The 22234-nt window shown below is 56.1% G+C and overlaps 1 protein-coding gene across 2 annotated transcripts in view; it reads right to left on the bottom strand.

Moving 5' to 3' along the window:
* The window catches only part of KCNT1 (potassium sodium-activated channel subfamily T member 1), a 97025-nt gene extending 77910 nt beyond the window's left edge, over positions 1-19115 (bottom strand). For both annotated transcript variants that reach the window (XM_004388655.1, XM_004388654.1), the window contains exon 1: positions 19003-19115. In XM_004388655.1, the coding sequence (XP_004388712.1) occupies positions 19003-19115 (113 nt within the window). The remainder of the gene's footprint in view (positions 1-19002) is intronic.
* Between the last annotated feature and the right edge of the window lie 3119 nt (positions 19116-22234).

Consider the following 22234-nt stretch of genomic DNA (forward strand, 5'->3'; position numbering starts at 1 on the left):
GGGCGGGGAGGGGACGGCGGGGTGCGCTGGGCGGGGCTCGCTCCAAGGCGGCTCCGGGGCGGGAGGAACCGAGGGATGGGGGCAGGAGCCCACAACCGTCCCCGGTCCCACCTCCCCCTTCCCTCGACCCCGCCGCGGGTCAGTGCAAGGCCTCCCGGCGCTCACAGCCTTTGCCAAGGCTCCTTGGCTCGTCTTCCTCCAGGGCCAGAATCCCCGCCTGTACTCCAAAGACCCCCCTCTCAGACCCTCAGGCTACTTGGGGCGGGTGGCAGTGGAGTAGCTGGAGGTTTAAGAACAGGCCCTGTCCTGCCTCCCTGGGGCCCAGCAATTCGGGTCAGATTAGAGTCTGTGGAGGGTGGTGTGGGAGAGGGCGGAATCCCTCTGCCCAGAGCTGCCTGCAGAGCGACCACAGACACCCCCTCCCCATCCCCTGAGTCATAGAGACCTGGGGGGGGGGAGTGAGGGGGCAGATCAGGTGTCTGGAGGGTCCCTGGGATCCCTGCCGTCTTTAAGGCCCAAGTGCCAGTCTCCCGGCTCCTGCCCTCCCTGCTCCCCTCCCCATCTGAGTGAGTCTTGGTGGCAGTGCAGTCACCCACCCGGGGCTCCTGGGCAGCTGCCAGAAGAGTCACCCCGGGCCCCAGTTCCCAGCCTCCAAGGGCAGCAGTCCCCAAAGCCCTTGGGACAGTAGCCTTGTTGTGGGACTACAGGACCCCTCTTCCTCAAATCAGAGATTGTGACCCTCCACTCACAGCACACAACACCTGACTCCCACCAAAGCAGTTTGCCAGCCATCCCCGAGGTCAGCGCAGACTGTCCCCAAGGCACAGGTGGTAACTGAGGCTGGGGCGTCAGCGCCAGAGGGAAGCCAGGCTACATCCCAGGTCCCTGAGCCCAACCAGCGCCGAGGTCTCCTGGAGCTCAGTATCACATGGATGTGTGTGAAACAGGGGTTCTCGCCACAGCCTCAGCCTCCAGACTGAGCGTCGCCCCTGCCTGCCTCCTCAAAGAACAGAGACTCCTGGCTGGACAGACCCCCGGGCAGGGCAGACCCTGGAAAAGGGCAGACCTTGGAGAAGGGCAGACCTCTGGGCAGGGCAGACCCCAGGAAGGCAGACCTTGAAGAAGGGCAGACCTCCGGGCAGGGCAGACCCCAGGGTAGGCAGACCCCCGGGAAGGGTGTGACTCTCTACATGGGCCCAGGACAGGTCTCCTGGGTCCCTTCCAAGCCAATTCAGGGTGGGCAGGACGAGCTGAGAGGACGAGGGGTCTCCTCTGTCCCCAGGGCGCGCCCAAGGCTCGTGACTAGTAGGTGGGGTGGGGAGGTAAGAGGGAGGAGGCTGGCTGGGCTTGGCTGACAGCACTCGGCTCCCTGTCCTGGGACAGCGAGGCAGTGTACCGAGACCAGGAGAGGCGGCACTCACCTGGTCCCTGTGGCCTGAGTGCCCGCTACCACGCCTTCCAGTTGAGAAGGGAAAGCTCATAGTCTGAGCCCCCACTGAACACCCACCCCGTGTCCCCCACTCGCCTCCCTGGCAGCAGGCAGGCAGGCAGGCTTGGGTACTCGCATCTTGCAGATGTGGAGATGCTCAACGGACTGGTCCTGAGCTGCCAGCAAACTGCTCCCCCCCTTGCTGTTCTCCGGGGTCACAGGTCAACCCCGGGATCTGGCAGTGTTGGGAAGACAACATTTTCCTAATTGCATCAGTGTGGCTGTGTGTTTTTCATTAGTCACGAGGTGGCCGGGAGGTGTGGGGAGATGTGGGGAGGCGAGGAGGGGACCATGCAGATGAGGTTGGGGCTGTAGCTTCGGGCTTGGCTTATACTGAAAGCCCCTTCCAGTGGTGAGACCCTTGTTTTCCCAGCCCCGGCTGCCTCTGCCATTCTTGCCCTTTGGCGCTGCTGTGGGCTTCCAGGGAAGGGGTCAGGAGTGGGGCCCCCTGTTTGGACCAGGAGCCCTGAGACCTGCGCCCTGCTCTGTGGCCGGGGTGGTGAGCACCTCTCTGGGCCCCAGTTCCTGCTCCGGCCGCCCCTGTCCCCGTGGAGCTGCGGCGATGGTCAGTTGCGTAGGCTGTGGATAGGCATCTCACAGGTCTCCTGGCGCCCCGTGGCCTCCCCAGCAGAGCGAAGCTCCACGCACTTGGCTGCCTGTGCGCGGGCCCAGGGCCAGGGGCCGCCAGGTCACTGGGAAATGTGCCTGGGGTAGGAGGGGCTCGGCACTCTGCTGAGCAGCTGTCCTGTGCCCTCATGGAGTGCGAAGCTCTGGTTGGTGAGTGATCTGGGTGGGACACCAGCACGGGTACTGTCCATCCTCCGAAGCCGAGATGGCTGGAGTGGGCGTGAAAGGAGACCCTAGAGCAGCCTCCCACTCTGCCTCTTTGCCATCTCTTTCCCTCGCCCTCCTCCCCTTTGTGACCTAGGCCACACAAAAGGATTATCAATTTGTGTGAGAACTCAGGCTATGGCGATTCAGGAGAGCGTGCATCTCCAGATCCTTGCCATCCCTTCCAGGTAGAAGTCCTGAGGACAGGTGTCAGCCCTGCTATGGGACATATGTGTGCTGTGAGCCCGGGCAAAGCCAACAGGAGGGTGGTCCCGCCTCCCAGGCTGAGGCTGGGGTGGACACCACCAGGGAAGCCCACGGGGGCCTGATGACAAGAATGTGGCTCAGTCCTGGCTCCATTGGTCTTAGCCAGGTGGCCCTGGGCAAGTCACTTCACCTGTCTGAGGCTGTTTCCCCATCCGTATTTGGATATACTGATGCCATTACCCTCTGGGGGGATGGTGAAGAGCAGGGAGGAGAAAGTGTGCAGTGCTTAGCATCGTAAGTGCCTAATATACATGTCAGGTGGCAACTGGGCTGTTACCTCCGGGGAACAAGGCAGAGGCCCAGCCTCAGGCTTGGGGTGGCCAGTGCCCTGTCACACCCTCCCAGGTCAGTGGGAGACAACTTTGGGGCGCTCCTTTGCACTGTGACCTGCAAGCCCAGCCAGAGGAACCGGGCGTCGAAGGAGGCGCACCCTGGCCATGCAGCAGGAAGTTCACCGCACACCAGTTGTGTTCCTTGCCCTCTAGCCTGTGGGCAGAGGACCTCACAGCACCATCACCAGCTGCCATCGCCCAGGGCCAGCTGTGTGCCAGGCACCACGGTTGAGCCAAGCGATCGCATCCCAGGAACATTACTATCCCCAGTGATGATGAGGAAACATGGGCTGGAGGGAGGGCTTAGCCCCAGGCCGTCTCTGCAGCCTTCTCATTCACCACTAGGCTACACTGCCTATGCTCTGAGGGCCAGGGATTTCTGCTTCTCTATCCCTCCCATACCTGCCCCCTTGCTGGTTGTTATGGATTAAATTGTGTCCCCTAAACAGGTATGTTAACGTCCTAACCCCTGGTACCTGTGAACGTGACCTTGTTTGGAAATTGGGTCTTTGAAGATATCATCTACAAGCGAGAAACACCTGGGGCCACCAGAAACTGAGAGAGACAAGAAGCATCTTCCCCTAGAGCCTACAGAGAAACCATGGCCCTGCCAATCCCCTGAATTTGGACTTCTGGCCTCCAGAATTGTGAGAGAATAAATTTCTGTTGTTTTAAGCCACCTAGTTTGTGGTACTTTGTTATGACAGCCCAGCAAAACTAATACAGTGATCAGGACTGAATGTTTAGTAAAGTGGTCAGAGAGATGCTTCTCCCACAAAGGCACCGGGCCCCAGTGGTTTTATAGTCAAGTTCTGCCATCTCAGTCAAATCAATCCAAAGCAAAGGAAAAAATGGAAGTCAGTCTGCTCATTGTATAAGGCTGGACTCGTCCCACCACCAAAATCAGACACGGAAAGCACAAAAGGAGAGATTAAGCAACCTTTTTTATGACTATAAATGTAATAATCCTAAATAAACCATTAGCAAATGGAATCCAGTAATGTATGAAAATAACGATACACTGCCAAAACCAAATAGGGTTTATCTAAAAAATGCAGAGCACCTCACTGTATTAACAGATTAAAGCAGAAAACCCACAGGATCATGTCAATAGATACAGACAGGATTTGTTAGGATCCAAAATTTATTAAAAAATTACATATAGAGGGCAACCGCCTTAATGTGATTAACAACAACAACAGGAGGAACCTACCGGAACTAAGCAAACACGGTGCACATTGGTGAAACACTGGTAGCATTCCCACCCAAGTTAGGAACACAACAAGGTCGCTTGCCACCACAATAATGGAAATCCTGGCCCATGCAATGAAGATAAAAAAAAGAATAAGAGGCATGTCTTAGGTTGGTGTCATGGATTGAATTGTGTCCCCCCAAAATATGTGTCAACTTGGCTAGGCTGTGATCCCTAGTATTGTGTGATTGTCCACCATTTTGTCATCTGATGTGATTTTCCTATGTGTTGTAAATCCTACCTCTATGATGTTAATGAGGCAGGATTAGAGGCAGTTATGTTAATGGGGCAGGACTCAATCTACAAGATTAGGTAGTGTTTTCAGTCAATCTCTTTTGAGATATAAAAGAGAGAATCGAGCAGGCAGACAGGGGGACCTCATATCACTGAAAAAGCAATGCCAAGAGCAGAGTGTATACTTTGGACCCAAGGTTCCTGTGCTGAGAAGCTCCTAGACCAGAGGAATATTGATGACAAGGACCTTCCTCCAGAGCCGACAGAGAGAGAAAGCCATCCCCTGGAGCTGGCACCCTGAACTCAGACTTCTAGCCTCCTAAACTGTGAGAGAATAAACTTCTGTTTTTAAAGCCATCCACTTGTGCTATTTCTGTTACAGTAGCATAGATAACTAAGACATCTGAGATCTCTAGAGGAGCAAAACCAGTGAAGCATATATATATATATATATAGAGAGAGAGAGAGAGACAGAGAGACAGAGACAGAGATTTATTTGAAGGAAATGGCTCATGCAGTTGTGGAGGCTGGCAAGTTGCAAATCTGTGGGTCAGATATCAGGATGGAGACTTCTCCTGACATACGTACGTGGTTGCAGGAGCTGATAAACCCAGAATCAGCAGGTCAGACAGCGGGCTGCTGGCCCACAGGGCTGCGGGAGCTGGTGAATCCCAAAATCTACAGGTCAGATGGAAGGCTGCTGGCTCAAGAATCAGGGTGTCCCAAGAATCGGTGGTCAGAGGATGATGAGTCAGATGCAGGATCCAGAGACAGCAAGCTTTGCCATAACATCCATATATACAGGATGCAGGCCACACCCCCAAGGAAACTCCCCTTTCAACTGATTGGCTGCTCACATCAGATCACGAAATGGAGGATGATTACAGAATATCTGCCAAACCACGGAGAATCATGGCCTAGCCAAGTTGACACATAACCTTAACCATCACAGTCCACACCTTGTCAACTTGGCACCTGTACACCTCCCCTTAAACCATATATAATCTCTAAATAAAGACAACTATAAAGCCACACTTGCACCTAACATGATACCACTAACATCTGTACAACTGAAAACACACTAACACACTTAAAATATAAGATGTTTACATCTTGTATTTTATAATAAGTTATGGAATAAGAGAGGGAAGAAAACAGACATTTGCAATATGTGCACTAATACATGTATAACAAAACAAAGAAGAAATACTAAAAGCAATTATAGCCCTCATTTCTGCAACTGGTCATGTGGTCATAGATGGTATTTAGAACTACCTTCCACCACCCATTACGTATTCCCTTTGCTCTCAGCAAGCACCTCCGCTGCTCACGGTTCTTTGCCTGGTGGGGTGACCCAAACCTTCATTCCGTTAGTAGTATGGGCCGTTAGTAGTCATGTCAGAATTGGGTTGCTGCAGTTTTTCATTGACTTTAATCACAAGGCATGGTAGTATTAAGAGACGTCCTAAGTGATCTCCTGTATTCCAGATGTAATCTTCTTTACCTCCATTATGTAGTATCAATCCAGTATCCCCTTGGTAATCAGGATCAATTACACCAGCCAATATAGTAACTCTCTTCTTTGCCTGTTGATCCAGATGCATGAGGAGCCCAAAGTGGCCAGGTGGCATTCTTAACTTCCAGTTCAATAGAATCAGTGTTGTGTCTCCTGGTGGGTGCATTCCTCCCTTTGGAACTAAGACCTCTGGACCGGAGAGCATAGGGTTGTGGGGACAGGAAGAAAAAGATTTTGTGAGTGGGTAACTAGGGGTAATACTGTGTGGTGCCACTCCCATTTCCACCCTTTGATTCCTGGACCCATGAATCCCGGCTATGGGAAAAACAGCACCATATTTTGGATGCTGGTTTAGAGCATATACATCTTCCTCGAGAATGTTGCCCCACCCCTGCAAGGTATTGCCACCTAGCTGGCATCATAATTGTGTCTTTGGAAGGCCATTCCATCGTTCTTTCAAGACGGCTACTTCAGGACGATGGGGAACATGGTAAGACGAGTGAATTCCATGAGCATGGGCCCACTGCTGCAGTTCATTTGCTGTGAAGTGACTCCCTTGATCTGAGGTGATGCTGTGTGGGATACCATGATGGTGGATAAGTCATTCTGTAAGTCCACAGATGGTAGTTTTGGCAGAAGTATTGCATGCAGGGAAGGCAAATCCATATTCAGAGTAAGTGTCTATTTCAGTAAGAACAAAACACTGCCCTTCCATGGTGGAAGTGGTCCCAGGTAATCAACCTGCCACCAGGTTGCTGGCTGATCACCCCTAGGAATGGTGCCATATTGGGGACTCAGTGTTGGTCTCTGCTGCTGGCAGATTGGGTACTCAGCAGTGGCTATAGCCAAGTTGACCTTGGTGAGTGCTAGTCCATGTTGCTGAGCCCATGCATAACCTCCATCTCTGCCACCATGGCCACTTTGTTCATGAGCCCATCGAGCAATGATGGGAGTGGTTGGGGAAACAGGATGACTGGTTTCCACAGAACGCGTCATCCTATCAACTTGATTGTTAAAATCTTCCTCTGCTGAGGTCACCCTTTGGTGAGCATTCACATGAGACACAAATATCTTCACTTCTTTGGCCAATTCAGAAAGGTTTATCCACATACCTCTTCCCCATACTTCCTTTTCTCCAGTTTTCCAATCACGTTCCTTCCAAGTCCCTGACCATCCAGCCAAACCATGGCCACAGCCCATGAATCAGTATACAATCGCACATCTGGCCATATCTCCTTCCAAGCAAAGTGGACAACCAGGTGCACTGCTTGAAGTTCTGCCCATTGGGATAACTTTCCTTCATCACTGTCCTTCAGAGAGGTCCCAGAAAGGGGCTGAAATGCAGCCACTGTTCACTCTTAAGTGATGTCTGCATATCGTGCAGAACCATCTATAAACCAGGCATAAGTTTTCTCTTCCTCAGTCAAAAGATCATAAGGAACTCCCCATGAGACCATACGTCCAGACTGGGAGAAGGAAGGTAATGTAACAGGAATGGGGACCATGGACATTTGAGCCACTTCCTCATGTAACTTACCTGTGCTTTCAGGTCCTGCTTGAGCCTTATCCCATATATATCATTTCCATTTAATAACGGAGTGCTGCTGTGCATGTCCAATTTTCTGACTCTGTGGGTCAGACAAGACCCAGTTCATGATGGGAAGCTCAGGCTGCAGAGTGACTTCATGGATCAAGGTTAAGCATTCAGTCCCAGTAACAAGCCAAAAGCTGTTTCTCAAAAGGAGAGTAGCTGCCTACTCTCCTTTTAAAAGGATGGCAGAGCTTTGCTCCAAAATCCTAAGGCTTTGCACTGTGGATTCACCAGTAGGGGCCTGCCAGAAGACTCTAAACAGCATCTCTATCTGCCACTGACACTTCAAGCACCATTGGATCAGTTGGGTCATATGGCCCAAGTGTCAGAGCATCTTACATGGCAGCCTGAACCTGTTGCAGAGTCTTCTCTTGTTCTGGGCCCCACTCAAAACTAGCAGCTTTTTGATTCACTTGATAAATAGGCCAGAGTAGCACACCCAAATGAGGGAAGTGTTGCCTCCAAAATCCAAAGAGGCCCATCAGGCATTGTGCTTCCTATATAGTTGCAGGAGAGGCTGGATGTAATGACTTATTCTTCACTATAGGAATACCTCAACATGCACCATACCACTGCTCCCCTAGAAATTTCACTGAGGTGGAAGGTGCCTGAATTTTTGTTGGATTAATTTCCCACTCTCTAGTGAGCAAATGTCTTACCAGTAAGTCCAGAGTCATTGACATTTCTTCCTTACTAGGTCTAATCAGCATAATGTCATCATTGTAATGGACCAGTGTGATGTCTTGTGGAAAGGAAAGATGATCAAGGTTTCCTGTGGACTAAATTATGATATAGAGCTGGAGCATTGAGGCACCTCTGAGGTAGGAGAGTAAAGGTGTATTGCTGGCCTTGCCAGCTGAAGGCAAACTGCTTCTGGTGTTCCTTCGAAACCAGAACTGAGAAAAAGGCATCGGCCAGTTCAATAGCTGCATACCAGGTAACAGGAGATATATTAATTTGCTCAAGCAGTGAACCCACATCTGGAACAGCAGCTGCAATTGGAGTCACCACTTGGTTAAGTTTACAATAATCCACTGTCATTCTCTAAGATCCATGTATTTTTTTGCACAGGCCAAATAGACGAGTTGATTTTGTGTGATTGTCCACCATTTTGTCATCTGATTGATTTTCCTATGTGTTGTAAATCGTCCCTCTATGATGTTAATGAGGCAGGATTAGAGGCAGTTATGTTAATGGGGCAGGACTCAATCTACAAGATATAAAAGAGAGAATCGAGCAGGCAGACAGGGGGACCTCATATCACCAAAAAAGCAATGCCGAGAGCAGTGTATCCTTTGGACCCAAGGTTCCTGTGCTGAGAAACTCCTAGAATCACCACCCCTGCATCCTTCAAGTCCTTGATGGTGGCACTCATCACTGCAATCCCTCCAGGAATGCAGTATTGCTTTTGGTTTACTATTTTCCTAGGTAGGGGCAGTTCTAATGGCTTCCACTTGGCTTTTTCTATCATAATAGCCCTTACTCCACATGTCAGGGATCCAGCGTGGGTGCTCTGCCAGTTGTTGAGTATATATCTATTCTAATTATGCATTCTGGAACTGGGAAAATTGCTACAGGATGGGTTTGGGAACCTACTGGACCCACTGTGAGATGGACCTGAGCTAAGACTCCATGAATAACCTGACCTCCATACACACCTACTCTGACTAGGGGGCCACAGTGATGTTCTGGGTCTCCTGGAATTAGTGTCAGTTCAGAGCCAGTATCCAGTAATCTCCCAAAAGTCTGATTATTTCCTTTTCCAAAATGAATAATCACTCTCCTGAAAGGCTATGGATCTCTTTGGGGAAGGCTGGGAAAAAGATCAATAGTATAAATTTTTGGCAGTGCAGTGAGGTCCTTCCTCAAAGGAACCAGGCCTCCTTTTCATTGAAAGGGTTATGGGTCTGTAAACTGGCTCAAATCTGGGAATTGATTCTCTATTCTGGTGATTCAAGTTAGACTGCCATTCACTTGAGCTAGAATTCTTCTGCTTGCATAAATCAAGTAAATATTTAGTAGATTTCCCATCTATTTTACTCCTAGGGACACCATGACTAAGTAGCCAATGCCATAAATCCATACAAATTAGACTATTCTGATTATTGCTTTGACTCTGCTGTCCATTAAGGTAACAAATTAGACTATTCTGATTACTGCTTTGACTCTGCTGTCCACCTTGTCTTTGCTGATTGAGTGCCGCCTCTTGGCCCCTACCACCAAGGGGTCCAATCAGCCCCACGGTAATTACAAAAAAAAAAAAAAAAAAAAAAAAAACCACAACCCCATTGTCGTCGAGTTGATTCCAACTCACAGTGACCCTATAGGACAGAGTAGAACTGTCCCATAGGATTTCCAAAGAGCGGCTGGTGGATTCCAACTGTTGACCTTTTTGGTTAGCAGCCGGAGCTCTTAACCACTTTGCCACCAGGACTCCCCATTTTAATTAGGTGTCTTAATTCAGTTAGGGCAGTTCCCACCGTCAAATCTGACTTACATAAAATAGCAATCACAGCAGTCTTCAAGGATGCCGGGGCTCCCTTCACAAATTTGTTCCTTGTTGTTGTGGTAAGGGTGTGTCCTCTGGGCACTCCACGTGTGGGTCTGTGGGTCTAACCTGATAAATCCACTCTAACGTGTTAATTTCCCTAAGCCTTTGGATACCTTCTTTTACAGTATACTAAGGCAGGCTGGTACTTCAACTTGATTTAGTGTCGGCCACTGCATAATCCATGCTTCAGCAACTCAGCCAAACAAACTATTAGATCCTTTCCTAACCTCTGGAGCTGAAACACGGAATGAAGAATCTGTGCTTAGTGGGCCCATATCAATAAGCTCAGACTGATACATCTTTATGTTCCTTGCACCATTCCTACACTCTTAATAGCCATTCCCACACATATTCCCCAGGTTTCTGTTTGTACATATTAGAAAAGTCAAGCAGTTCTTTTGGAGTGTAGCATACTTCTTCCTGGGTCACACTTTGTACTTCACCTTTTGGGGCTCACTGGGACTTAAGTCTAGTTATAGGTCTAGAAGCAAAAATAGGTGGTGGGGGTGAGTCCTGGGGTCATTTAACCGAGTCTTGCAAGGCATCTGCCTCAGGCAATGCTCCAGGCAATGCCCCAGGCAATATCCCAGACAAAGGTTCTTCAGGCACAGCTGGGTTAATCTCATCAGATGCGGGTGGAAGGGATAATGGGGAGGGTGGTTTAGCAGTCAATGATGGAGTAATCTCTTCAGATGGGAGTAAGGGGGCTGGTTCTGTTGGCAGGAGTGGTTCTATGGAATTTAGGGGCTCAGTGTCCCCGGCTTCCTGATTATCTGCCCATACCTCCCCACCCCAAGTTTCAGGTTGCCTGCTACAATAATAATAGAAGTCCTGGCCCACACAATGAGGGTGAAAAAGAATAAGCAGCATGTCTTAGGCTGGGTCCTCTAGAGGAGCAAAACCAGTGAAACGTTATATATCTATATGTATATGTATATACGTGTGTGTGTGTTTGTATGTATGTGTATAGATAGAGCAAAAGAGAGATTTATTTCACGGAAATGGCTCCCAAAGTTGCGGAGGCTGGCAAGTCCCCAAACTGTGGGTCTCTTGTCAGGCTGGAGGCTTCTCCGGACTCACGTGGTTGCAGGGGCTGATGAACCCAAAAATTGGCAGGTCAGAAGGCAGGCTGCTGGCTCACGTCCCAAGAACCGGAGGTCAGAGGGTGATGAGTCAGATGTAGGATCGAGAGAGAGTGAGCTTTGCCAGAACATCTGTATATACTGAATGCAGACCACACCCCCAAGGAAACCTTCCCTTTCAACCGATTAGCTTCTCACATCAGATCACCAAATGGAGGATGATTACATAATATCACCATCCACCGAGAATTGCTGCCTACCCAAGCTGCCACTCAACCTTGACCATCACAAGGCATGAACACTGGAAAGGACTGATGGATGGTGATGATGTGCAGCTGGTGTAATTATTTACCCAGAAAACCCAAGATAATCAACTGAAAACCACGAGAACAAATAAGAACATCTAATAAAGGGCCAAACAAACCAAAGGCCAGAGCAAGAAGGAATCAGAAAGCATCGCAGGGAAAAAGGATCCTCTTCCAGCAGCTGCCAACACGAAAGTGCCTGGTGCTACATCTGGCCAAAATGTATAGGACCATTGCCCCCAGAGGCGGCCTGAGGCTGTGAGGAAGGGGAGGCAGAGATCATGTTCACGAGCACTCGCCCATCCACTCTCCAAACAAATGTGCAATGTCAGTCGGCTCCAACCAACTGGCACAACACCGTTTGCTCAAAATTTGGCAAACTGTGTCAGAAGTTCTGCTGCAGAATAACCGTGCGAGGGTCGCCCGGACGGGTGTGAGAATGGGAGGGCTGGACCTGCCGGGCCCACAGTCAGGACAATTTGTAACCACAGCCGCGGAGGCTCGAGAGTTTGGCAGAGGGAAAGGCAGACGCAGTGGGAGGGGAGGGCTGCCGAGGGCTCTCAGGCTCTATTGGAGCTGAGGGCGTGATAGAGGCAGTACACAGTCAGGGGACGAGTTAGCAGCGCGGTGGTGGAAGGACAGAGCTTAAGCAGCTTGCGCGGTTACTGAGCCTTGTTGCTGTCCCCTTGCCCTCGGCAGGGCTGATGCTGGAACCCAGCCATCTGGCTCCCAAGCCTGTATTAACTGCTATGCCCTACGACTGTGTGTCTTGCATTGTAAAAAAAATAACAGCAGACCCTACCTCAGAGCGCCAAACCAGGGAAGATGCTGGAAGAAAGTACAAGGTAAACACGTTTAAGCCACTGGAGTAGAGAAGGCCTCTTATCTAATACCCAAACATAAAAGCAGTAGAGGAAGAGATTCAGAATGCTTCTGCATCAGAAGAAAACACTTCTGCTTGACAAAAGGCTCTCTCAACAAAAGGAAAGAACATACTGTGAACAGGGAGTGCATATTTGCAACAGTAACAGCGGTCAGAATACAGCAGGGTGCCTGCAGTCCGCTGAGAAAGACCCAAAGGGTGGAAGAGCAGGCAGTTCAAGGGGCACGCGTGTGTGTGTGCACGCATGCGCTCGTGAATGAGTGCGTGCGTGTGGACGTGCGTGTGCAAACATGTGTGCAAACATGTGTCTGCACGTCAGCGCATGTGGACACGTAGATGTGGACGTGTGTGTATGGATGTGGGCACGGTGCATGCATGTGTGTACATGTGGATGTGAGCATGCGTGTGCATACATGTGTGTACGCGTGCCATGTGAGCATGCGTGTGTGTACATGTCCTTGCTCAGTGCTCAGAGACACTTCCATCGCTGCCCAGGGTGGAGGTGGCCGAGTGCCTGCACAAACTGAATGCTGCTGATGCTCTCTGCTGACCACGGAGAAAAAGCTAATTGCTTTCTCTGCACGATCATTAAAAAGCCAAAGCTGACTAGCCTGCCAAGCAGCCGGGCAGGCAGGCGTCCCTTGGGGATGTGCCCATCTCCTCTGGAGAAGCTGCTCACCACCGGCTCTCGAGACCTGCCAAGTTCTGAAAAGTTCAAACTCTCCATGAGCTCAATTCAAACTGGGGCATCATTAAACCCGTGCTTCCCACAGCTCCCTCCAGGCATCGACCAGCCCAGCGTGCAGGGGGGTTCAGGTGTGGGTGTGAGGGTCTATGGTCACCCCTGGCCTCTCCTGAGCCAGGAACCACCCCCGAGGATGTGGGGGAGTCAGGAGCCACAGGGGATGGCAGCTCCCACCCTACTCATCCACCCACCCACCCACTTCCCCCTCTGGGCTTGGCCGGCCACTCCGGAGCCCCCCTCCCCAGTGCCCACATCCAGGTCACTTGGTGTCAGGCAGCGGGCACTGTCTGGTCTTCACAGGCCTGCACTCCCCTGCCCACGGGTCACACTGTGCATCTGCCTGGAGCTGCCAGCACCCCACAGCCCTGGAGGTGCCTGGTGACCAGGACAGACACTTGAGGTGGGGCTAGAGCGTCCCCCCGCCACCAGCAAGGGCTTGAGGCTGTGCCTCGAGGAGGGACCCCCAGAGCACCAGCTGGGTCCTGTGCTGGCTGTGGGGGGCACATGAGGGCCAAGCTGGTTATGCCCTGGTGGCAGCACCCTCTGTGCCTGCCCTGGGTCCCCAGGTCTCCTGGACCCTCTGCTCCACCACCCAGTAGGGCGAGTGGCTGCTCTTCAGAGGCAGAAAGAGTGGTTCCAGACCAGTGCCGGCTGAGGTGCCAGGGTGGAGGATCAGCAGCACTGGCCGGTGGGGCGCTGAGGGAGCCCCGAGAACTGGTGTGTGGCTGTGGCCCGGCCCCCAGCCTCACTGCCCTGTGCAGGGCAGGATGACCACAGCCGGGGCGACTGTGAGAGTGACTGCTGCCTTACCCACCGTCCAGGTGAGGCTCACCTGCCCGAGGAAGAAGGCCCCATCGCCAGAGACTCCAGGAGGGAGAAACAGCGGAGGGTACCTATTATGGACGGAATCGTGTCCCCCCACAATATGTGTTGTCAATCCTAACTCCTGAACCTGTGGTTATAATCTTGTTCAGGAATGGGTTTTCTTTTTTATTTTAATAAGAGTAGGCTGTATCTTCAATCAATCTCTCTTGAGATATAAAAGGGCAGACTGAGCAAGCAACCAAGCAAGCAAGAAGAGATGGAGGTAGGCAGGTGCCAGGCCACACGAGCTTGCCAAGGAATCCAGAAACAGAAGCTGAGAAGAGACCAGGACCTTCCCCTAGAGCTGACACAGAGAGAAAGACCGCCCCTGGAGCGGGCGCCCTGAATTCGGACCTCTAGCTTCCTAAACTGGGAGAAAATAAATTTCTGTTTGTCAAAACCACCCACACGTGGTACTTCTGTTCTAGCAGCTCTAGAGAACTAAGACAGCCCCCAGGCAGCCGTCACAGGGCCGGCGCCCGACCCCATCCTTCGGCTCCAAACGTTCGCATCCTTGAGTTTGCACGCTTTACCTGTTGTTGGTGGAGACCATGCAGATTCCTGAGGGCCCCCCATCCGGCCCAGGCCCGGCCCTAGTGTCCCCCATCTCCCTGCGCCTCCTCTGCCTCTGCTCCGTGAGGCCAGCCCCTCTCTTGCCTCCTCATCGCCCATCCTTCCTGTTCAGGGAGCAGCCTTCCCAGGGCCCCAGTCCAGCAGGCTGGCTGCCTCTCGCCCTGTCCCCGTCCTCTGCAAACTTTTAAACTCGACCGCTGCTCTTCCGGCCTCACCTCCCCAGGCCAGTCCCAGCCCTGGCCCAACTCCAGCCTCTCTGGCTCTGCCCCAAGTTCTGCAGGTCCAAGGGCTTCAGGTGAACGTGTGTTCCGGGGACTTAACCACACACAGTGGCAGGAACCTGCCCAAGACACATTTCAAACACCCGTATGCCATGAGGAGCACCTGCCCCGTGCCCAGCACCCGGCCAGCGTGCAGGAGATGGAGGGGGTGAGCCTGGCTGTGTGGTGCTGCAGCCTCCCCAGCACCGCTGGCACAGCCTGCCAGGCCCCCTTCACGCCCTCTCCCCAACTCACAGAGGGACACCCTAGTCACACAGGCTGGCTGAGCCCTCACAGGCTCTCACACATCCACACGTGTGCACACACGGTTGGACATGTGTCTGGGACACAGGCTTACAACACACACTGCACACTCGTGTGCTCAAACACAGCCTTGCTAACACCCTTGACCCACATGGGTCCAGGATATGCTCAGACAACGGCCCCATTCCCAGAAACGCAGGATTGCCTGGGGCCACAGCAGTGGTGCCCCCGAGTGCCCGCGGGCTGAGCCTGGGGCAGGTGCACACGTCCCGGCAACCTGGGAAGCCAAACAAGCGGTCTAGGGGAGGCTTATGACTCACTCACAAAGCCCCCAGGAGAGAGACATCGCCATCACAAAGCCAGGCTTCTGCACCTGGGTGTCCTGGCCAACGTCATGGGTTCATCGAGACCAGACATGCACCCCTGCGGCCGAAGGACGAGACCACCTGCTCCAAGGCAGAGGCACAAGGACATGGGCGACAGGAGAGGGCAGGACCTGGGTCCCTTCCCACTCCCCTCTGCCTCCTGAGCTGGTGCCGGAGCCACCTTGGGCCGAAAGGCAGACCCGAGTCCCCTCCAGTCACCCCAGCTGGAGGCTACCAGCTGCCCCTCCTGCTGACCCCTGCAAGCCCTTTCCCTGGGCTGGCCGCTTCCTGCTACCCCGAAGGCAGTGCTTCCTAATATACGCAGCGAGGAGGAGGCCGGTGGGCCCTCCAGCCAGGCCCAGAGGATCCCATGAGGGCCCTGGGGAGCTGAGCTGTGGGAATAGGCAATTCCAGGGAAGGGTGAGCCGGGGCAGTGACAGGGAGTGCGCTGGGCAGGGGGTGGGCGCAGCACAGGGCGGCTGCCATCCCTGTGGTAACTGTCCCCTCCAGGGCAGAGGGGGCAGCCAGGCCACCCGTCCCCCTCCCATAACCACTGTTCCCTCCTGGGCAGAGAGGGCATCCAGGCCCCCTCGCCCCTCTGCCCCCACAACTGTCTCCTCCAGGGCAGAGGCATCTGAACCTCAGAAGAAGCAGCAGAGAAGGGCAGTGCTCAGGGACCCCAAGGAGTGGCCGGGCCTGGGACCTCAGGGGACTTAGAGGAGGCAGAAGGACCAGGGCGAAGGCTCCTAAACTCCAGGAGTGCCTGCCAGGGGCCCAGTGCTCTGCTTCCTGGCCTGGGGTTGGCCCTGGCCTGGGTCAGGGCTGGAGTGTGGGCAGCTCATCGGGGGTGGCCACGAGTGTCCAGCTCTCCCTCCCCCTGAACAGCAGCGTTTCAGCTAGCACTATCGACACCTGTGAACGACCCCCAGGTCTGGGGTGGTGCAGAGCCAGGCACTGACACCCTTGAAGAGCTGGGTAGCCCTGCAAAATTCCCCCCACGGGCTGCTCTCCCTGAGAAGGGTCTTCCAAGCTAAAGTTTGACCTGGAGCTGCCAGCTGGCATCTTCACATGGGAGTCCCCCAGCCCAGCCAAGCCCACTCAAAGGCAGTCATCCCCCCCAGGCCCCTCTACTGATGGGCCTGTGGCCACAGGGCTGGGGTGGGCAGCAAGGGGCCCCTTTTCACCTGTTCTTCCTCCTGGGGGGCCCCCACTCACTTGCTACCCACCAGTGCTTCTCCCCTGAAGAGCCCACCCCCGCCCAGCCTGCTTCCTGGACCAAGGCTGAAGGCCACTGGCTGGCCCGAGTCCAGTAGGACCCTTGTCCCTGGCTTCAGACCCATGTCCCCAGGCTACAGTTACCATTCCGGTCCCTGCTCACCTGACTGGGGGCCTCAGGACCACCTCTCAGCTGCTCCAGGGCTCGTCGGCGTGGAGCACCCCTGCTAGGCTGGGGAGGGTTCCCATAGCTCTCAGTGCCTGGCTCTTCATGGGCAAAGGCCACCTTCTTCCAGGATGGGGCCCTCTATGCCTCCCCCATGCTCAGTAAACGGACTTCCAGGCAGAAGGCCGTTTGGGGATTTTCACCCACCCTGACCTTCCCTGGGGGGGTCCTCACCCACTTGACCTTCCCTGGGGGGGTCCTCACCCATCCTGACCTTCTCTGTGGGGTCCTCACCCATCCTGACCTTCCCTGGGGGGTCCTCGCCCATCCTGACCTTCCCTGGGGGGTCCTCGCCCACCCTGACCTTCCCTGGGGGGTCCTCACGCATCCTGACCTTCCCTGGTGGGGTCCTCACCCACCCTGACCTTCCCTGGAGGGTCCTCTCCCATCCTGACCTTCCCTGGGAGGTCCTCGCCCACACTGACCTTCCCTGGGGGGTCCTCATGCATCCTGACCTTCCCTGGGGGGTCCTCACACACCCTGACATTTCCTGGTGGGGTCCTCACCCACCCTGACCTTCTCTGGGGGGTCCTCACCCATCCTGACCTTCCCTGGGGGGTCCTCACCCACCCTGACATTCCCTGGTGGGGTCCTCACCCACCCTGACCTTCTCTGGGGGGTCCTCACCCATCCTGACCTTCCCTGGGGGGTCCTCACCCACCCTGACATTCCCTGGTGGGGTCCTCACCCACCCTGACCTTCTCTGGGGGGTCCTCACCCATCCTGACCTTCCCTGGGGAGCCCTCCCCAACCCCGACGTTCCCTGGGGGGTCCTCGCCCACCCTGACCTTCCCTGGGGGGCAGGGGTCCTCACCCAGCCTGACCTCTTTTCTGATCCTGGCAGTGGCTCTAGACATCTGGAACGATACTAGCACCTCCAGTGTGATGGCAATGTCTGTAAGGACAGAGGCCACCTCTGTGCAGCTGGGGGAGGAGCAGGGGCCAGGTGGGCTGAGACCAAGGGTGGGGAGGACCCAGCCACCAGGCCTGGGCTGAACCTTCAGCTGCCTGCAGGGGGCATGGGAGGAGGGCGAGGTGGGCGGAATGGCCGGACTGGGCGGAGGCAGAATCACAGGTGCCCTTGTGGCATCATTTACTCCGTGCTTGACCCCATCGCCTGGGGGACCCCTCCAGGCAGCTCCGGTGGGAGGGACCAGCCTGTGCCCACTTTAGGGGGTACATTCGGTTTCCCCAGCACTGCTGAGTGACGTATGCACTCAGATCCTTGCTCCTCAACCCCGCTGTACCCAACCCCCCCACCATGGGTGCCAGGACAGGGTGGGAGGAGCCCCGCCGAGTCACCGCCCCTATGTGCAAGCTAGAAACCCCGCCTCCTAAGCCTGGTCCTCTCACCAGAAATTGCCCTTAAAGACCACGCTCCAATTCTCTCCCATTTCATACGGGGAAACTGAGTCCCACAGAGGAAAAAATCAGCCCCAGCACCAGCCTCCCGGTCCACCTGCATCCCAACCCCCAACTGGGGCTCCCTGGGCAGAAGCCACATCTCTTCCTGGGAAGGGTTGTCTGGAAACCCGCTACTGTGGTGGCACCGTCACCTTACGCCCCACTTGGGCTCTGTGGTGCCACCTCCCCGCCGGCAAACTCCAGACGGCCCTGCCCCCAGCCTGCGCCAGGCGCTGGAGGTCGGCGGCCGGGAGCAGCACCCCCACCGTCTCTAGACGCGGGGCGCCCCGGCGTCCACACCGCCGCCTCCTCCCGCCGGACCGCACTTCCCGTGGCGCCTGGGAGATGCTCTGCGCCCAGCATCTAAAAATGGCTGCGCTAAGTGCTGCCTTTTCCTAAGGGCGCTGACTGACCTACGCTCGCCCCGCGCAGCCCGGGAATCTGCTGGTCAGAGAGTGAGCGCCCCTCCTTCGGCCCCGCCCTAATGGGGCTCCCCAGTGCCCCCATAACAGTCCGGAGGGCGCTTGAGGCCCGGAGCGGTCAGAGTGTCCTGGGGGGAGGGGTGTCCTGGGGACGGGGTCCTGGGGTAGAGGGTCCTGGGGCTAGGGACGCTGGGGGTGGGAGTTCTGGGAGCGGAGTTCCCGGGGGACAGGGTGTCCTGGGGGCGGGTGTTTTGGGGACAGGTGGCTCTGGGGAGTAGAGCTTGCCCGGACAGAGTCTCCCCGCAGTGGGGGAGGGCGCCGCCGACCGTACCTGGGGGCACATCGGCCATCGTCGAACTCGAAGCTCCGGTTGGTGTAGCCCGCGCCGCGCGCGGGGTTGGTGTGGACGCCCCCCGGGCTGCGAGCCCCCTCGGGGAGAGGCATGGGGCTGGGGGTCCGGTCCGCAAGCTCGCCGCGCCCGCCCGCGAGGTTTGCGCGCATGGGTCCGCAGCGGCTCTGGACCCGGCGCCTACGGAGAAGCGAGCCGGGAGCGACAGGCGACTTCTTTCCTCGCTTACCCCTCCCGCCCCTCTCCCCGACCCTTTCACGTTTTTCTCCCTCGGATGCGGAAAGAAAAGCCAAGTCCGGGGTCGGGCTCGGGCGCCTGTCCGGGCGCGCCCCCTGCCGACCGCGCGGGGAACAGCGGCGGCCCCCGGCCCAGGCACTCAACATGCCGGCGGAGGGGTGCGGACGCGGCAGGAGCCGCCACCGCAGCCGCACCCCGGGAATCAGGCTCCATTGCGGCGCTCGGGGCCGCTCGTAATCCCAAAAACCAGGAGGGAGTTCTCCAGGGGCCAGATAACCCCGAGCGCGCGGCTGGCCACGCGCGGGGGGCTCAGTCGCCCTGTGGGGCGTGGGGTGGTGGTGGGGGGCGCGGGCCGCAGGTGTTTAAAGCGCAGACACCAGCGAAGGATCTGCGCTGCCGCCCGACCTCTCCTTGGCTCCATCTGCTCCTCACCCGAGACACCACTCACTCGGCAGAAAACCCGCACCAAGACCCCTGGGCGGCCGTCCCGTCGGGATGGGGGCGGTGGCCGTGTCCCCCGCGTCTTGGGAGCGGGAAGAGCTTTCTGGGACAGAGTGGGAGGAGACTGCCCCCGCCTGCCCCGTCTCTGCTTGGGATCTGTGGCTGCTCTGCGCCCTCACCCACACCTACGCACACTGAGTATCCTGTCAGCAGGCAGCAAGGGGCTGTCTGCAGGCCAGTGCACACCCGGCCGTGGCAAAGAAAAGCTGAGAGACAGAGCCGCTTACCCGTGGCCCCAAACCAGGCTGATTTTCTCAAGACCTGGGCCCCAGTCCAGCCTGCCCTTAGGGTCTCAGTCAGTATAGAGGCTCCCTGGGGCCCATGTAGAGGGCGTGTGACCTGTGTGTCATGGCCCCGCCCCTCTCCTGAGGCCCCTCCCTGTCTGCCTCCAGCAGGCAGCAGGTCGAGGGCAGATGCTTTTAGGGAGCCTCTGGTCAGGTCCTGTCATGCTCTGAGGCAGTCCTGGCGGGAGCCACAGCCGGGTCTCACCCACCCGCCGGGTCTCACGCATCCCCCGGGTCTCATCCACCCCCCCCAGGTCTCACGCAGCCCCCGGGTCTCACCCACCCCTGCACCACACCCCCAGCAGGACTTTGGCCAGCTGTCCAGCCAGAGCCCCAGCTGACTGAGGAAGTGTGACCATCCTGCAGGCCCCCTCTGGGGCACACTGCCTACATCATCGCCATTGGACAGAAGCCCCGGAGGAGGGACGCTGCCGGCTGATCAATTAGAGATAATTACATGGGCTGCCATGGGGGGAGACTGATGGGCCCGATGACATTTCTGAGGGCTTCAGGGAATGAAAACTCGGCCTGGCACTGCATCTCGGAGCCAAGCCCAGACTCGAGCCGGCTCCCGACTGCCCGAAAAGAGGATAGGGCTGACTCTGGGCTCCAGCCACCTCCTGCAGCAGGCTGCCCTGCCCCCGCGTCCTGTTCAGTGACCCTGGTTGGCTCTCTACCAGGTACTGGAGGCTCCCAGGGCTAGGAGCCTGCCCCTCCTCATATCACCATAGATGTGAGGGCCCCCTCCCGTGTGGACAGAATCTAATGTTCCGGTTTCCTGGCCTTAACGATACGCTTCACACCCCCTGCAGAAAACAGCAGCTGGCCTATGGCAGAGCATCTGTGCAGGGCCTGGGGCTGGTGGGTGGTGGGCAGGCCTGGGAGGTGGGGGGGGCAGGCAGTGGGGTGGTGGGGGTGGCAGACAGACTGGCCTCCTGGCCCCCCAGCAGCCTCCACTCCATTGTTCCCATCAGTCCCCACACTGCCTGCCTCACTTAACCCCAGACTATGGACCCCTCCTTTGCTGCACAGCACGATGTAGGGGTCCCATGTCATGTCACCACAGCCTGCTCGTTCTCAACAGCCCTGAACCGCCTCTCCCTACGTCTCCCTTCAGGCTGCTGAGCCCTCAGCCTTGGCAGTGACCCTCAACTCACAGGACCCCCACCCAGTGGGGCCCCAGCACCGCCTGTCTGGCAGTCTCTGCACCCATCTCTGGCTAGCTCCTGATCTCATCATCCCAAATTGAGATGAGATCACCCTGAATTAGGGTGGGCCCTAAATCCAAGGCCAAGTGTCTGCATTAGAGAAGGAAAGAGAAGAAGGCACAAAGGTCACGTGAAGACAGAGCAGCGATGGAGCCATGAGGCCACAGAAACCACCAGGAGCTGGAAGAGGCCAGGAAGATCTCCAGAACCACACCTGGACGTCCGACTTCTGGCCCCCAGGACTGTGAGAGAGTAGAGTTAGGTTATTGTAAGCCCCTCAGTGTGTGGTGCTTTGTTATGGCAGACGCGGGACACTACACCCCCCCAAGACACTTCCTCGTGGTCCCGAGTGCTCTCCCGCCCTCCTGGTTCTCACCCCCCCCCCAAAAGATGCTTACCTGTGGCCCCGAGTCCTCTCCGTCTCAGTAGGAAACCGAGGCGCCTACGTCCCGAGGGTAGGAGCCCCCCTCATCCTCGGGCCCTGCCCTCAGCCTACCCCCACCCTTGCACCCTGGGCAGACTCCCTCCACCTCGCTGCACCTGCCCCAGTCCGGTCTCCGACTCCTCGCCCCCAGCACAAGATTCAGCGCCGCCCCCTCCCCCAGAACTCCTCAGCAACCGCCCTTCCTGCATCTCGCTGCCCCCAGCCAGAGTCCCTGGACCCCACAGATGGCGGCTGATCAGTTTGCAGAGCGACTCCTTTCCACTCAGGTGTGGGCAGGTGCAGAGGGTCGTCAGGTGCAGGCTGGGCGGGGCGCACTTGGGGGCTGAGCGATCAGGGGGCGGGGCAGCCAGGTGCTTACTGGGCGTGGCGTGAGCGTGAGGGCGGGGCGCTGCACACGTGGGAGGACAAACGACACGTGGGGTTGGGCGGCCAGGTGCGGGCTGGGTGGTGCGCATGGGTGGGGGCAGGCGCACATAAGGCGGAGGAATGGCGCTCACGTCGGTGGGCACGTGCACGTGGGGGCCGGGCGCACGTGGGTC

This window comes from Trichechus manatus, unplaced genomic scaffold (genome assembly GCF_000243295.1).
Source record: "Trichechus manatus latirostris isolate Lorelei unplaced genomic scaffold, TriManLat1.0 scaffold00214, whole genome shotgun sequence".
Taxonomy (NCBI): Eukaryota; Metazoa; Chordata; class Mammalia; order Sirenia; family Trichechidae; genus Trichechus; species Trichechus manatus.